The following is a 16,197-nucleotide window of genomic DNA, read 5'->3' on the forward strand; positions in this document are numbered from 1 at the left end:
AAACGAGGAAATATTGTGCGCTTCACACGTTTCTATAATTGTTTTGTCGAAACCGGAACGCCTGTAGCCGGTACTTCCGTTTAGACACTTTAGGAGGCATATCGGGTGGACCTCGCGGGCGGTCCAAAGCGACGTCAGACTACAACCCAGAAGCGTTGATCTCTGTAATGACGTCAGAAGTATGCGACCCGTAGTCAACGTGCTGATGATACTCAGTCATACTGGAGAGAAGCTAGCTTATAGCCCTTTCATTGAACAAAGTAGCACTCTGAAGTATATTGTTTATAATCAATTGAGTCCAAGATGAGCGTGTCGATGCCCCAGAAGCGTTTCTACAGGCAACGAGCCCATTCAAACCCAATGGCAGATCACACGTTTGAATAGTGAGTGATGATGTGCATACCTCTCTACGCATGGAGCCAGTTTGGCAAGCAGCTTGGTTACTGTAGCTAATATTAATCTATCAGACTAGCTTCGTTTCTTTCCTTTGTTTTTGCTTCTATCGCTAAGAAGTTAGCTAATATGTGAAATGGCTAACGTTATAAATTGACAGGAAAGCCATAGTTTGTATATTGTATATTTTGTATAGTGTTTAGTCTTTATTCTTTTACTTAAAAAACAATATTACTGTATGAAGCACAATCTCAGGGGGCTCATACATAACCAAGCATTTCACTGTAATGTACATTATATGTGACAAATAAAACAACACTTTAAACTTGAACTTGAAAGCAATTCTAGCATTGACAGTCTACACAATGATGAATTGAAAATGGGGGACCCTGATGTAAACAAGACGAAAGTCTTTCTCTGGTCTGCATACCCTTAACAATTGTATGTATTGAGCTGTACTGTACTGTATCCATTCTGCAATCTGTTAATACAGTTTTCAATCAATCACAACATCAACACTGACAACTGTTTTGCTTGATGACCCCCTCAGCCCCCTTTGTCCAGAGAGTATGGATTGGTCTCAGTTGTATGCAGAGGTCTTAAATGGTGCCCAGTCTGACGAAGGGGCAGCTCGAGTCGAGTTTGCAGATATTGGATGCGGATATGGAGGGCTGTTGGGTAACTATGTAAACGCTGCCTCACTCACCACCTGCAAATGTTGATAGTGTAGTTGTATGTGGATAGCTGACATAATTACATTTCATGCAAACGCTTCACTGCAGTTGAACAATGCTGGTTTATTTTGCACATAATTCTCACACTCATCCAAAAACTCAGTTTAGCACACATTCCTTTAGTTTGACAGTTATTGAGAGTAATTAGTTTGAATATGGCCACCAGTGATCATCGGAGACATTGAATCCTTGTGTTGTGTTAATCACAGCTCCATGAAATGATAAGGTAGCAGTCCCTATAAGACAAGGTATTGCTATTTTTTCATCTACATAATTCCATGGAGCTGTAATTGTGGCCATATTCAAACTAATTTACTCTCAATAACTGACAAACTAAATGAATGTATGCAAAACTGTTTATATTTTTTGGATGTGTTTGAGATTATGTGCAAAATAAATCAGCATAGTTTTTTTGGGTGTTTTTCAAAGTGCCCCTTTAATAAGTAGTCCTGTTTCTCATTTGTCACCTGTTCTCAAGTTAAATGTCGACATCATATCTCTTTGTGTTTGCATGTATCTCCCTGTGCTCTTCTCCCTCCTCCTCCTCCTCCTCCTCCTCCTCCTCCTCCTCCTCCTCCTCCTCCTCCCAGTGGAGCTGTCTCCACTTTTCCCAAACAAGCTGATCCTGGGTCTGGAGATCCGTGTGAAAGTGTCAGACTATGTGCAGGACCGCATCCAGTCACTGCGTGCTGCCAACCCGGGCAGCTACCAGAACATCGCCTGTCTCCGTAGCAACGCAATGAAGTACCTGCCCAACTTCTTCGCCAAGGGACAGGTAGGTGTGGCTTCCTATAGCCTGGCTGCCATCTCACCAGCGTCACTCACACGTAGGTGTGGCTTCCTATAGCCTGGCTGCCATCTCATCAGCGTCACACACGACATGGTTATGTTTCAAGTTAAAGGGGCATTTTAGGTGGCTGGGTGGCACAGCGGACATTGTGCTCGTCACCAACGCAAGAGACACCGGTCTTGAATCCGGCTGTCAGCGTTGCCTCCGGCTTGGGCCGGCCGTCATACTGACTCAATTGGCAGAGTCAGCGGGAGGGGAGTCGAAGGGTGGTAGTCTGGTCGTTGTAAACAGCGACTCCTACAGGTCGGTCGGGGCGCCTGCACAGCAAAGTCAGGAAAATGGCGGGGGCGGTGTGAGCCTCCCACACGTTACACCTCGCCAATGAGAGTCCGCGCTGGCAGGTGAAAAGAAGTGACTGGCTGCCTCCACATGTATCGGAGGGGACATGTGATGGGCTTCTATCCTCCCTACGACCGGCCAGTGGGGGGCACATGCGAGCAATGATCAGGACAGGGGAGGGAGAATTGGCATGAGAGGAAATTAGGATGGGAGAAAAAGTGTATAAAAAAAAGGGGGCATTTCTTGTTTTTTTTCTTTCTTTACATATATATATATATTTTTTTACCTGAATCATATTGTTCTGTTGGACATAAAACGTACCAGACTATTTGAGGATTGCTTTCATGTAGCTGACAATCAATGTTCTCAAAAGTGTTATGTGAATAATTACAAAATTCTGTTAACAATAACAAGTTACTTACTACTCCCTGGGAAAATGTATTAGTTAAGTACTCATTACATTACTATTGCATTACACCCTAAAATGTCTGCAATGTGTTGTTGCTCAAAGAGCCAGGGCCCTCATTCATCAATAGTGTGCGTAGAACATTTCTATTTCCACACGTAAGCACGGAATGTAGAACTAGTGTACGCACAGGGAAGTCGGGATTCATCACACGGTGCGTAAGCAGGCTCTATGCTCCTCCGTGTTGATGAATACCACTTTGTTCTACCGTCAATGCTCGTGCATGATTATCCATATATGGTCATGAAAATGAGGAAACACCCCCCATGGGATGTGAAATAATGGACTGACCCGAGCGGGACTCTGAGAAACTCCACGAAGATTGTTCACTGCTGTCTAACCAAGAAGACACTATCGCGTATTATGGGATAAATAAAAGGCGGATTTGTAAACGGTGATGTCAGATATCAACGGCTCCCTAAGACCATTGCTGCAATTCTGCCTGGACAGCTCAAAATACTAATAAAGACCGTTCGTTGACCACTGTTTGGCGTTGGTTGTGTGTCATTATAACCGTGCTGTAATATGAATGCCTTTATTAGTTGTGTTCGATTGGCTATATGATTTTTAGAGGCATCTATTTTGTTGTCGGCTAATAAAGACCGCGCTGGAATATGACTGCCTTTTCCCGTGTTGTTTGATTGATACCCAGGGATTAAAGTTCTCCTCAATTTGATTCCAAATCGCGATGGATCTCCCGTCAATTTTCTACCTGCTGCATATGATTTCTAGAGGCATACTACAATCCATTTTGATGTCAGTATTGGGTAGCCTACATAAACAATAATACGAGAGCTATACAAGAACAATGAATCTTACTGCCATGTATGATGTAGCCGATACGCCATGTGTAGCCTGCCTATATGTGATCAATACAAACATGAACTTGAATTCCATCATGTCTGTGTGCGGGTCACTGCGGGAACTCACAAGGCTGTTGTCACAATGTAAATAAGAACGTGCACTGAAAAGTTACAGTATGTAGTTGGTTGATCATTTGTATGACAGTCAGTAAACCCTTGCAAAAAGTATCCGTTTTATTTAATGAATTGAAAACATTCAGCATCGCCTTCCTCCCGGCATCCAGCAATAACATGTATCAGGCAAATGCGCATCGCAACATTGACTGAGTGGAATCCCTTTCTATTCACATAACTGCATTTGTGATGGAGCCTGCCTTTCAATACACGAACTTGAATTCCATCATGTTTGTGTGTGGGACTCACAAGGCTGTTGTCACAATGGGTGGTGTACCGGTATACAGTAATAATAACAGTCCACACAATATCACGATCCATGCCATAGCCTATGTTCTATTAGGACATGATCTGTGATGACAAATGTTCTAGAATGTTTGATTAAGATATCATACTCTGACAGCATGCCTATGAGCAACAGAAACGCGAACTTGAATCCCATCATATAGTCTGTCCACTATCTGCATGGTGTCATTGCAATGCGTTTTCTATTCTTTCTTATACAGTAAAAAGGGGGAAGAACACTATATTCATATGACTTATTCTGCTTACAGCTTCGAAATTCCACTTGTTTCGTTTAACGTAAAGCCTTTTAAATATAATCAAAACGTTCCCGTGTTTCGGCGGTCTGTGCGCAAAATAATAACGAGTTGAACTTTATGATTTATGATGAATTGAAAATGGGGGACCCTGATGTAAACAAGACGAAAGTTGGTCTGCATCCCCAATTAACAATTGTATGTACTGAGCTGTACTGTACTGTACCCATTCTGCAATCTGTTAATAAACTTTTCAATCAATCAAGCTACGCGGAGCGCAGTCAGTCAGTAGCCTACACCCCGTATATTCCGATAACGCTATATAAACCATGCTGCATTCATTCTGAGAGAAAGATCTATTATTCCAAATGCTATTTATAGGGTTTTGACCATAATTACACTACTGTTGCTATTTTACAATGAACTATAATGAACTACGGTTCGTACAGAACATGCCAGTGTTATTATGCACAGAAGCTCATTTCCTTGTTGTAATAATATATTCTACCACTGGGCGCGAGGTACGCCAGGTCTGACCTGTGCGTAGATGTAAGCACGGAGTCAAGTTCAAATCGAAATTGATGAATCCCACTCTTTGCTTAGAAATGATCGTACGCACAGGGTAAGCACAGATCTGTGCGTAGAACACGTTGATGAATGAGGGCCCAGGAGCATAAAACTAAAAGGCTTGACCTGGCTCAAAGGCTTGCCCTGCTCAAAAACATGACTTGGCTAAAAGGCTTGACCTGGCTTAAAAACATGACCTGGCTCAAAGTCGATATCTTGTTTTCATAATTGTTGGTAAAATTGTAATTACTTGTAATTGTAATTGAATTAGTCGTCCACTAAAAACACACTTCTTCACTTCACAATCAACATCTGAAATGAGGAATAGAAATAAATACTAACCTTGTACTGTCTTTCACTAGTATGCACTCTCCTACTAAGGAATCTACCTTATTATTATAGTCTACCTTACTGCCCATATTATTACTATGCTAATATGCACTCAAGTCTGTAGCACTCAAGTTCGACACTGTTTGACGAACAATTTTACTCACCCGTAGCTTCCAGAATTGTACCCTTCCTGCAAACTTGTAAGTCGTGTGTAAACATTGTAAACATTTGGTTAATTGCCCAGCCCTAATAACACCATTGATACAACACAATAGTGATTCTACTGTACCTATACCCAGTTCATGATGAAAGAACTATTCAAATCAAATCAAAATCAAATAATAAGTAATAAAGTAAACTATTACTTTATCAAGAGGCCATAATCACAGTATCCATTACAACACAAAGGGAACAGATTTGTCAGGTTGTGAACTGTACTGTGATTTAATACATTGTATCCAAATATCACTTTGTTACAGGAAAAATGTAATGTGATTACAGTAACATGTTTGTTTGCAAGACATTAAGATAACATAAGATATTCCTTTATTGATCCCCTTGGGGAAATTTGGGCGTCATAGCAGCATGGGGGAGGGGAGGTACAGGTACAGACAGGGTAATAGTAGAAAGACATAGGCAATACAACTATAGTAAAGATAAGAATAAGCAGCACTCTTGTTCGCAATCGCAATCGAACCATTATCAATATACCTGAGGTCTTCCCCGACTTATAACGGAATAACTAGGTCAAAACTGGAATTTAAATTGTCACTTTACGCGGACGATATTACTGTATGTCTCTGACCCAAGCACATCGATTCCTCTTATTCTAGCTTCCCTTAAACGATTCGGCGCATTTTCAGGCTACAAAGTTAATATCTCCAAGAGCGAATGTTACCCCATCAATCAATCAGCACTACAACTGACACAATCTGATTTTCCCTTTTAAAATGAGTACTTCTGGCTTTAAATATCTAGGGATAAATGTAACTAGAACTGTCTCATTTCTCCCCCTTAGTGTCTAATCTTAAAGCAGAGATGGGAAAGTTTACCCTTATCGAAAAATCAACACAATTAAAATGAACATCCTTCCTAAGTTTTTATTCCTATTTCAATGTCTTCCCGTTTTTCTGACTAAGAAATTCTTCAAAAATATTGATCAAACAATCTCTAGCTTCCTTTGGAGTGGTGAAGTAGCCAGGATCCGTAAATCTGTACTTCAGAGGTGCAAGTTCAGTGGAGGGTTATCATTCGTTACCAAATTTCCAAAGGTACTATTGGGCTGCACATATTCATAAAATCTCCTACTGGTATATGCATCAGCAAATCCACTTTGGTGTGAGTTTGAATCAAAATCATGTATTTCATCTTCACTGCTAGCTCTACTTACCCTTACCTCCACTATTCCAACCAAACCCTCTCTAGATTTACACAGAACCCAGTGGTTCACTCCACTCTCAAAATATGGTACCAATTCAGAAGTCACTTTAAATTTAACCCTCCGTCCACCTCAAGTCCGTTAGTGAGGAACCACCTATTCAAACCATCAATCTCGGATTCAGGTTTTTCAGTCTGGCACGACAAAGGTCTGAAATCCTTTAAAAATATATATAAAAATGATATCTTCTGTAGCTTTACCGATCTGTCGACTAGGTTTGGTCTCCCCGCCTCCCATCTCTTCCGGTATTTCCAAGTCAGACACTGTGTTCAATCACTATTCCCGGGCTTTCCCCAACTGCCTCCGACGCAGACATGGGAGAGGCTCATCCAGCATGACCCATTCCAAAAATCACAAATATCTAGGATATATGATAGTCTTCTATCTATGGATGACACCCCCAACAATAGAATCAAAGAGGCCTGGGAGGCCGAACTCGGGCTGACATTCGATGAAAGCTGGTGGGATGCTGCCTTAGACACCGTTCACTCAAGCTCAACCTGTGCACGACTCACTCTTATTCAATTCAAAGTACTATTTAGAATTCATTACTCTAAAGCTAAACTGTCACAAATATATCCTACCGTGACGGATAGGTGTGACAAATGTAATACCTCACCCTGTACTGTAACGTAACCCACATGTTTTACACATGTCCGCTCTTGACTAACCTCTGGAAAAAAATTACTTTGACACAATGTCCAAAATATTCACACTCTCTGTAAATATTTCTCCACATACTGCCATCTTTGGTATTCCAGAAGACTATGCACGGTTCACTTCCAGACAATTAGGGGTTTTGGCTTTTACCTCCTTGATAGTGAGACGCCATCTCCTTCTCCAATTGAAGTCTACTAAACCACCCTCTAGCACCCAATGGCTGAGAGAAGTGATGTCCTTTTTCAAATGAGAAAGAATCAGATATTCCACCAGAGGTAACATAAGTACATTCCAAAAAAATGGGACCCACATGCTTTAACTCCATCTAATCCCTACTCACCGAATGATCGAGGCCCCCCCACCTCTCCCTCCCTCTCTTTTTCTACCTCTCCTTCTCTGCTTCCTTTTCTCCTCTTTATTTTTCTGTATTTTATTTAATTTAATTTACTATTATTATTCTGATGTCTGTTTTATGATACGTTAAAAAAAGTTAAAACTTTTAACTCAATGGTGGCCAATAACGAGTAAACTCATGTTTCACCACCAACGCTTCTCGGGGTAAGACTACCCCCCCCCCCCCCCCCCCCCTTGATGATTTTGTGAAGGCACATGTGTACATGGTATATACCTTTGATTTGGGAGTATTTGGGTTTTCAGAGGATCAACCAGAACGATTTGGGCTTATTGCATATAACGCGTTTTATCTTGCGATCTATGGAAAAAGACTGGATTATCTTGGAAATGTGCAATGTTTAGCGTGTAATAAAATATAAAAATAATATAGAATATACAATAGCTCCGCAAAGATCGTGAAAATTGTCAAGAAAAGCTGCCGCTAGAAAGTGCAGATGGGGAAAGCTTTTGGCCATGAAAGAGTTAAAGAAGTCGGCGGGACAAATGATCCCTAACTGATACTAGAATATGTCATTCCATATACACCCGAATAAGCTAGTTGAATAGTCGACTAATCGATCGAAAGGAGCCGTAGTCGACTGCCAATCTCAGTCGAATGCAATTTTTTTTAAATCAAAGTCGACTATACAAATCCTTAGTCGGGGACAGGCCTACTCTGAATATAAGAATATGAGCAAGTAAGCAGTGTAATCAAAGGTGCAGATGAGCGTCTGTATGGCAGTTATATATCAGTTATATTATATGTTACAATAAATATGGGCAATAAACACTTAGCATCTGAATATATATATATATATACTATGTCTATGAGTAAGTAAAGTATACAGTATACGTACAGAGGTGCAGTATACATAAGGTACCCTAACTGGCATGATATAAGTCATACCCTAACTGGCATGATATACGTTATACGTATACTGTATACTGTATCGCACCTGTGTATACTGTATTACCCCCAACACTGCTGACTAGGGATGGGCAAAACTCACAAAAGGTTCCCGGTTCGATTCCGGCTCCTCTCTTCCTCTCGAAGTGTCCATGAGCAAGACACTTAACCTCCTAATGAGCAGGTCGGCACCTTGCATGGTTGCCTCCACCAGTCGGCGTGTGAGTGAATGGGTGAATGTGAGGCACAAGTTGTAGAGTGCTTTGGATACAAAAATAAATAAATGCAGTCCGTTTAACATTCTAGATTGGGGCTCTGTGGGAGGTCACGGCAGTCGGGCAGCCTACAGCAGCACACAGATGCGTGAGCAATGCAAATGATCACAGAAACGGACCACGGGGTCAGCCATCACTGTTTAACCGGCCAGTGTCACAGAATCAGCTGATCGGGGGTTGTGATGGGACGAGGCCCTCGTGATCGTGTTGGGAGGAGTCCTTTTCAGGAGCTCCACCGGCTACTAGCGCAGCTTAGGCTCAACATGGTACACAAAATAATCAATCACAGGGCGCCCAAAACTTTATCAATATATACTGTAGGCTGATGATGATAATGTTTATGTCAATACTATGTGCTGCTGAGACCAAAGGACCACAATGGAAATAAGTCTGACTTTGTTGTGCCATCCTTAATAATTTTAGGATTCATGACTTGTTGTAACATATATTTAAATAATTGTCAAATAAATGTAAACTACAACCATACAATATTAATTTTCTAATTCAACTATGCCAATATATCAAAGCCAGTCAACGTCTGAAAGAGTGTGAGATTATAGTTTCCAAACATGCAGCGACTTAACGAATGTATGGTTTATTAAGTGTGACGATGTACCATTACTATAGCTGCCATGATATACAGTAGTAGCACTAATTATAATAAGCAATGGAGTGTGCCTTTACTTTATTTACATTTAGTCATTGAGCTGACGCTTTTATCCAAAGTACCTACAAATTGTACAACAAGTCGGCAGGAGGGGCACAGAAGGTAGAGCGACTGTCTGGTAATCAGAAGGTTCCCGGTTCGATTCCCGCTCCTCCCGGCCAGTGTGTCGAAGTGTCCTTGAGCAAGACACTTGACCCCTAATTGCTCCTGATGAGCAGGTTGGCACCTTGCATGGTTGCCTCCGCTGTCGGTGAGTGAATGTGTGAGTGTGAGGAACAAAATGCAAAGCACTTTGGATAAAAGCGCTATATAAAAATGCACCATCTACCATGCCTCTGGCAGCGTAAGTGGCATTGTTTGTCTAGCAGTGCCGAAATCTGAGCACTTCGCTGTATTTGCTGGAGAGGCGTATGATTTAAGCCTAACTGACACGTGGGCTTTTACAAATTAACGAAATCCAGGATTTTGTAACAATGGAGTCATTGAGCGACACACCACTCTTCAAATCAGCTGAGTATAAGTGCCACACAAGGCTGCCTAATGCCAGAGCGTTTATCCACTCCTATTAGCTGTCGTAATCTATGTCTTGTTGAAACAGGCATTAGAAACGGGAGGCTTTTCGTGCCACGGCTTCGAGTAGGCAACCTGGGGGGGCGTCTGGCCATGAATGAGCGTCGTTGAGTTATTGTTGAGGAAAATATGCCATTCAAACCAAATGTGGAAGAGTATAGCTGTTCGCACACGCACCTCGTGTCAAAGCTCAGAGCTGAGAATGTTTGTGAAGGTTTGAGCTACAAATAGCTAGACGTTATGGACATAAAGGCATGACTCGACGGCCAACATTCAGCCCTGCACAGTTTGCATCGGAGACACTCTCGATACATCTCAAATCTCCCTAAAACATACGGGGGACAGCAGCCATTTAACTTTTTACATGACTTATTATTTATTCATTTATTTAACCTTTATTTGACCAGGCAGGTCAATTAAGAACAAATTCTTATTTACAATGGCAGCCTGGCGAGAGGACAAAAGGGCCTCTCGAAGGGTAACGGGGAAAAGAGACCGATGGTACATACAGTACATCACAGAGGTAAGGGAAATAATTCAAATGCAAACAAACAACCACATAAAATTACAAGGTATGTAACGCATGAAGCAGAATAGACAAATTACAGTTAAAAGGCTGGATGACAGTTGCAGGTGTGCGTAAACAATTCTTCATCTTTTGCGTCTTTTGCATCTCGTCACAACTGCTGGGAGCAGAAAATTGGAAGGAGGATTGACCGGAGGAAGATTTAAACGGCGAGTGAGATGGTGAGCAGCTCTCGTGTCATAGGTGCTAGATGACCATTTTAAAAGGCGTATCAAATAAGGAGGGGTCAGACCAAAGAGTGTAAGCCAATGAATCTCTCGCTAATTTACAGACGTGTCTTATAATCACGTTCAAATATTACTTGCTCACCTGGGCCCCGTTCCCCGTACCTGGATAACTGAGTTAGCCGGATAATTTCCAGTCTAGCCTGACTTAAGCCGGACCTTCCTGTTCCCCGACCAGTGGTGCAGTGGCAAATTGACAGTAGGTCAAACGCTCCACTCTTACAACAATGTAAGTTACATTGTTAATTTAGTTTGTATTTACTTTTAGTTTAAGTTAATTCAATTAAAGAAATTGTTTTACACACAAACACAAAAGCAAACTTAAAATAATCAGACAACTTGTGTTTACTTGGTTCTTTATTTTGAGAAGGGGAAAAAGTACACATCACTTACATTTTTTCAATGTAATTTGTTTCACAACAGTGGTTTCAAAACAGTTTCAAGTTTCTTTGATAGTTGTCATACAGAAGTACAGAATACTTTTATACAAAATGCTTCTTACTGTTACGCTCCAGAGACTGTGCTAGACAAGATAAGTATGAAATAAAATAAAGTAGCATGTAAAAAGAAGTAAAAATAGAGGTCCCAGTGTTCAGTATAGACATATGTACAATGTTCAACTCTCTCTCTCTTTTCTCCATCTCTCTCTACTTCACTCTCTCTCTTCCCCTATCTTTCTCCATCTCTCTACTTCACTCTCTCTCCCCTATCTTTCTCCATCTCTCTCTACTTCACTCTCTCTCTTCCCTTATCTTTCTCCATCTCTCTACTTCACTCTCTCTCTTCCCTTATCTTTCTCCATCTCTCTCTACTTCACTCTCTCTCTTCCCTTATCTTTCTCCATCTCTCTCTACTTCACTCTCTCTCTTCCCTTATCTTTCTCCATCTCTCTCTACTTCACTCTCTCTCTTCCCCTATCTTTCTCCATCGCTCTCTTACTTAATAATCTCTCAACCCCCATATATTTCTCCATCGCTCTCTTACTTAACAATCTCTCAACCCCCATATATTTCTCCCTACTCCACTCTCTCTCTCTCTCTCTCTCTCTCTCTCTCTCTCTCTCTCTCTCTCTCTCTCTCTCACTCACTCACTCACTCACTCACTCACTCACTCACTCACTCACTCACTCTCTCTCTCTCCCCCTCTTACACTCTCTCTCCCCCCCCCCTCCCTCTCTCTCTCTCTCTCTCTCTCTCTCTCCCTCCCCCCCCCCGGTGGCATCCTTGCGTTGCAGGTATGAACATGATACTATTGTTGTTGTCAAAATGATCCGTTTATACCGTGTACTCGCGGACGTGGCCGTTGGAGACACTCTACCTGTGCTTTTGTTATGTAAAAACGGTGGCCGCGGCCCCGCGGGCCGAGCCGGTACTTAGTTACAACGAATGGGAACAGCGGATTTTTGTGTGCGTGACTGCGCGTACACGCGGGAACATATCCGTGCGCGTACTTCAGCCTCAGTGACCGAGGTAAAACGCCGTTATACCTCGTTATACCAGCACTGCACCACTGTCCCCGACGCTCGATTGTCCAAATCACCATGACAACAGATCAAAAAGTTTGAGCCTGGTCGAGAGCAGGGTTAACTTCAGTTAGCTGGATGAACCATGGCCACGCCCCCGCAAAGAAATGACAGCTCGCTTCCTGAAATGATTCTCACAGTCTAGAGATCCCATTTATACCATTCTGAATTATGTTTCTGTGCTTCGTTTTCCTAGAGGGGGCTTTTGAAATGTATAATAATAGAACTAAATGCTGATAATAAATCATATTGAGCCTATAGATTTACTTTGTCCTAAATAAAATAATGCACGTCATATACGGCGCTCGGAGTCGCGATACACGCTGAATGTGGTTATTTTAATAACGGCGCATTGCAAATGTGAATCCCGCGGGGATATTTTTAATTAATGAAACCTATCGGCCGTTTGGCTCTGATTAGTTTCATATATTCTCCGCTGTAGATTTGCTTAACGGAGCGCCCGGATTGTGTTTCATTCAAGCATAAAATTGAAGTGTCTATGCGTGGATTGTGGTTTTTGTGTGATATTGTAACTGGGATTAAAATGTCTGAGATGCGCTGTTTGACGGATTTGAGAAATTGAATGAGCCGTTGACGTCACATTAATGCATTTGAGAATAAAGAGATAAAACTTCATTCAAAAGAAAAATATTCTAAACACGGGTCTCTCGTCCATTAATGGATAAACAATGAATATATCCCGTCTGGCACAGTGGCGCAGCGGCTAGTGCTGAATCCTGGCAACCGGGCGACCGGTGTTCGAAACCCCGCGTTTCTAATATTTTTTTTTTGGAATATAATATTAATGATTATACGCAAAAGTAGCCTAGTTTTAAGTTAAAATATTATAAATCTACATGCATTGAGGATGTCATTCTTTATATAGCTCTCAACGTGCACCAAATTGAATTATTCCTACATTGCAAAAAGAAGGAAAAGACTAGGAGAAGTGGGATTCGAACCCGGGCCGTCTGCGTGAAAGTCAAAACCACAAACCGTCACACCACAGTGCAGATAAGTAAAAGATCCACCATACATCAATCAATGGGTAAGAGAGCCGTATCCTTATTCTGTTGAACTAATTATTTTCGCTAGCAAGATCTCATTTGATTATTCAATCCATAAACCTACTGCCAGCAGGCAAGTTTAAAGAAATATAATCTGATTGATTGGGGTAATGAGGGACTTAAAATTAGCCTATAGATTATGCATTTAACTTGTCGGCGAGGCTATTGAGTCGTACTGCAATCTGTTAATAAAGTTTTAAATCAATTAATCAATCAATGCCGTTAGAAAATCAGGATCTCTGCTATCGATACGTGCTGGCTTTTCAACTGAAGCGGCCGCGCGCACTTATCCTGGGTCTCAAGTCTGGTTCGAGTTAACGAGACTGAATCCACCTTCGAGGAACAGGAAAATCCCGGCTTCAAACATCGGGTTAATTGAATCTGGATAATGGGACTCTTGATCGACTTAGTTGAACCAGGTACGGGGAATAGGGCCCAGGGATGGACATTTCCCCAGCTTGCTGGCTCGTGCCACAAATATATTTCAGAGCCATCGCAGAATAACACTTAAGAGAACAGTAAACCTTTAATGCTAAAACCAATGTCTTCATCAGGGTTACATAATAAGAACAAAGCAAACAATTTATTTAACAAACAAACAAGACTAGGAAAGCTAGTTAAGTCAATTTGTTGGTGAGTTTTATGTCCAGAAAAGTGGCCAGACTTGAGGACTGCATACTTTTTTTGAAAAGCGTATCTTTATACTTTATACTTATAGCACATGCATAAGCCTGGTCTCTTTTGAAAGTTAACATTCTGAAGTGTCTTACACAATAAAGAAAAATCACTTTTAGTGCTAATGAAATAGAGTAACATAGGGCTGAACTTGAGTTGTAATTGTGTACTCTGTAGTAGTAGTTTCTGTAGTAGTTGCAATATAAGCTGCAGTATAAGTATAAGATGAATGGGGACCCAAATCACTCTTATTAGAAAGGGGTTATCGATAGGGTTGTCCGGAAAGTCGCCCCTCTTTTTATCAAACCTCTCTAGGCCAATAGATTAGACAGAATAATAACATCAATGGGGTGGACATGGCAGGAGGGGAACCGAACATTTCATTATTCACGGACAATGTATTGATATATTTGACGCAACCAGAACTATCTTTCCCTGATCCGATAAAGAGCCTGGAGATATATAGTTCATCAGGGTCTACATTTAAAGTGAACTTGAATGTGTCAAGTTGAAATTGAAAAAACAGGTTACTCAGTCACCTTTAACTACAACCCCTCCCAAGAAATAAGGAAGAATGATAGCTCTGCATGATAACTGTAATTACTCACCATTAGTAGCAGCACTTATAAAACTGACGCATGTCCACAGTACAGACTCCAGGCAGAGACGGAGGTTGTGAAAATGATGACAGACACTCTCGCCTCCAAAACAAACACCACGTGCAGCGCACTGATATTGTTGCATCTTCTGACACGACATTGGAGCCAAGTAAACACTATATGCCCACAACGGTGGGACTTAGAATTTACCAAATAAATTTGACCACACAGCCCAAACGCCCACTAGCTGTGGAGTTTATAGTGATATGCTTGTCATCAATCATCCTTATTGATCATCACCACTACTCGGGAGAATGGCAATAAAAAAGCGTGCATACCATTTTGTTAACTTGTCCGAATCTGCCCACAAATCAGCCGTCGGTCTTATTCTGCTTCTTGACACAATGTCTGCCACGCAGTTTGACCATCTTATAGCGCTCACTGCCAGCGCTGTAAGCCTATGGAGTCGCTCACCTTCTTTGCAGGGCTATAACTTTTTAAATATTATAGCTATATCGACATTACTATAGCCCATTCAACATCGGGTATCTATCGTTCCGGATGTGGGAACATTATATTTTTCCATTCATACATTGTCGTGTTAATACCGTCGTGAATATAAGTATGTTTTTAGAGTGGTCTGCAGTAATTCCTAGAACGTGAGTTATAGGCCCGACGCATATTATACATAATCGATTGACGTTTCGTCCCTATACACGCTACATAAAAAAATTCAAAGACATATGCTCGGTATACATTATGCTCCATCATGCGTGAAGGAAAGGGGGGGGGGGGGGTCGTTTATGATTCCTTGATTGTCAGTAACGGCTTTCTTTAGTACGACATCATACGTTGATCAGATGGATTGCAATGAAATAAATGGAATTAACGTTAGATTCCTCTTACCTGTGGCCGATGAGTCTGGAGAAAAAATATTCCAATTTGATTTCCATCTGCTAGATCCGTTTTCCGTTTGTACGACTTGTGACGCAACATTTTCACCGGTGCACAGAACGCACCATCCGGTTTAGAGTGGGTGCAACATTGCCCGAAATCCACCAGGCAGTGGTATTGAGCCCTTTGCAATATCAGAGTCTCCCAGCGCCTTGCTGGATGAATTATGAATGGCAATAACGAATAAAGGAAATAACTATCATAAAAACGAGTAAACTCGTTCTTGGCGCAGAAGCAGTTAATGTTATTCCCAGGGTCTTTCTTGGGCAGTATCGTATGTAGTTTTGATAATCCATGACCAACCAGTCATGACAGTTCTGACTTCGGCCTGCAAAGGTCCGACTCGTTTGAAAAGCTCAACGAATATGACAAGTTTTCCACCCTGTTGCCTACTTCACGTGCGCTTAGAAGCACCTTTCTTTCGAACTAATTCTTCTTCTTGGTGGGAATTGGTGAGGCCCGCGAGGTCAGACTTTGTATAATTCATTTCAATTAAAAGATTAAGATTCAAATGTAAACATCGCC

The 16,197-nt window shown here is 41.5% G+C and overlaps 1 protein-coding gene across 1 annotated transcript in view; it reads left to right on the forward strand.

Annotated features, from left to right (window-relative positions):
- Positions 1 to 217: 217 nt before the first annotated feature.
- The window catches only part of mettl1 (methyltransferase 1, tRNA methylguanosine), a 32,370-nt gene continuing 16,390 nt past the window's right edge, over positions 218 to 16,197 (forward strand). Inside the window, exons 1-3 of the mRNA XM_084316779.1 lie at positions 218 to 383; positions 944 to 1,071; positions 1,718 to 1,902. Of these exons, the coding sequence (XP_084172905.1) occupies positions 304 to 383; positions 944 to 1,071; positions 1,718 to 1,902 (393 nt within the window). The 5' untranslated portion in view covers positions 218 to 303. The remainder of the gene's footprint in view (positions 384 to 943; positions 1,072 to 1,717; positions 1,903 to 16,197) is intronic.

This window comes from Notolepis coatsorum (assembly GCF_963971535.1).
Source record: "Notolepis coatsorum genome assembly, chromosome: 6".
Classification (NCBI taxonomy): Eukaryota; Metazoa; Chordata; class Actinopteri; order Aulopiformes; family Paralepididae; genus Notolepis; species Notolepis coatsorum.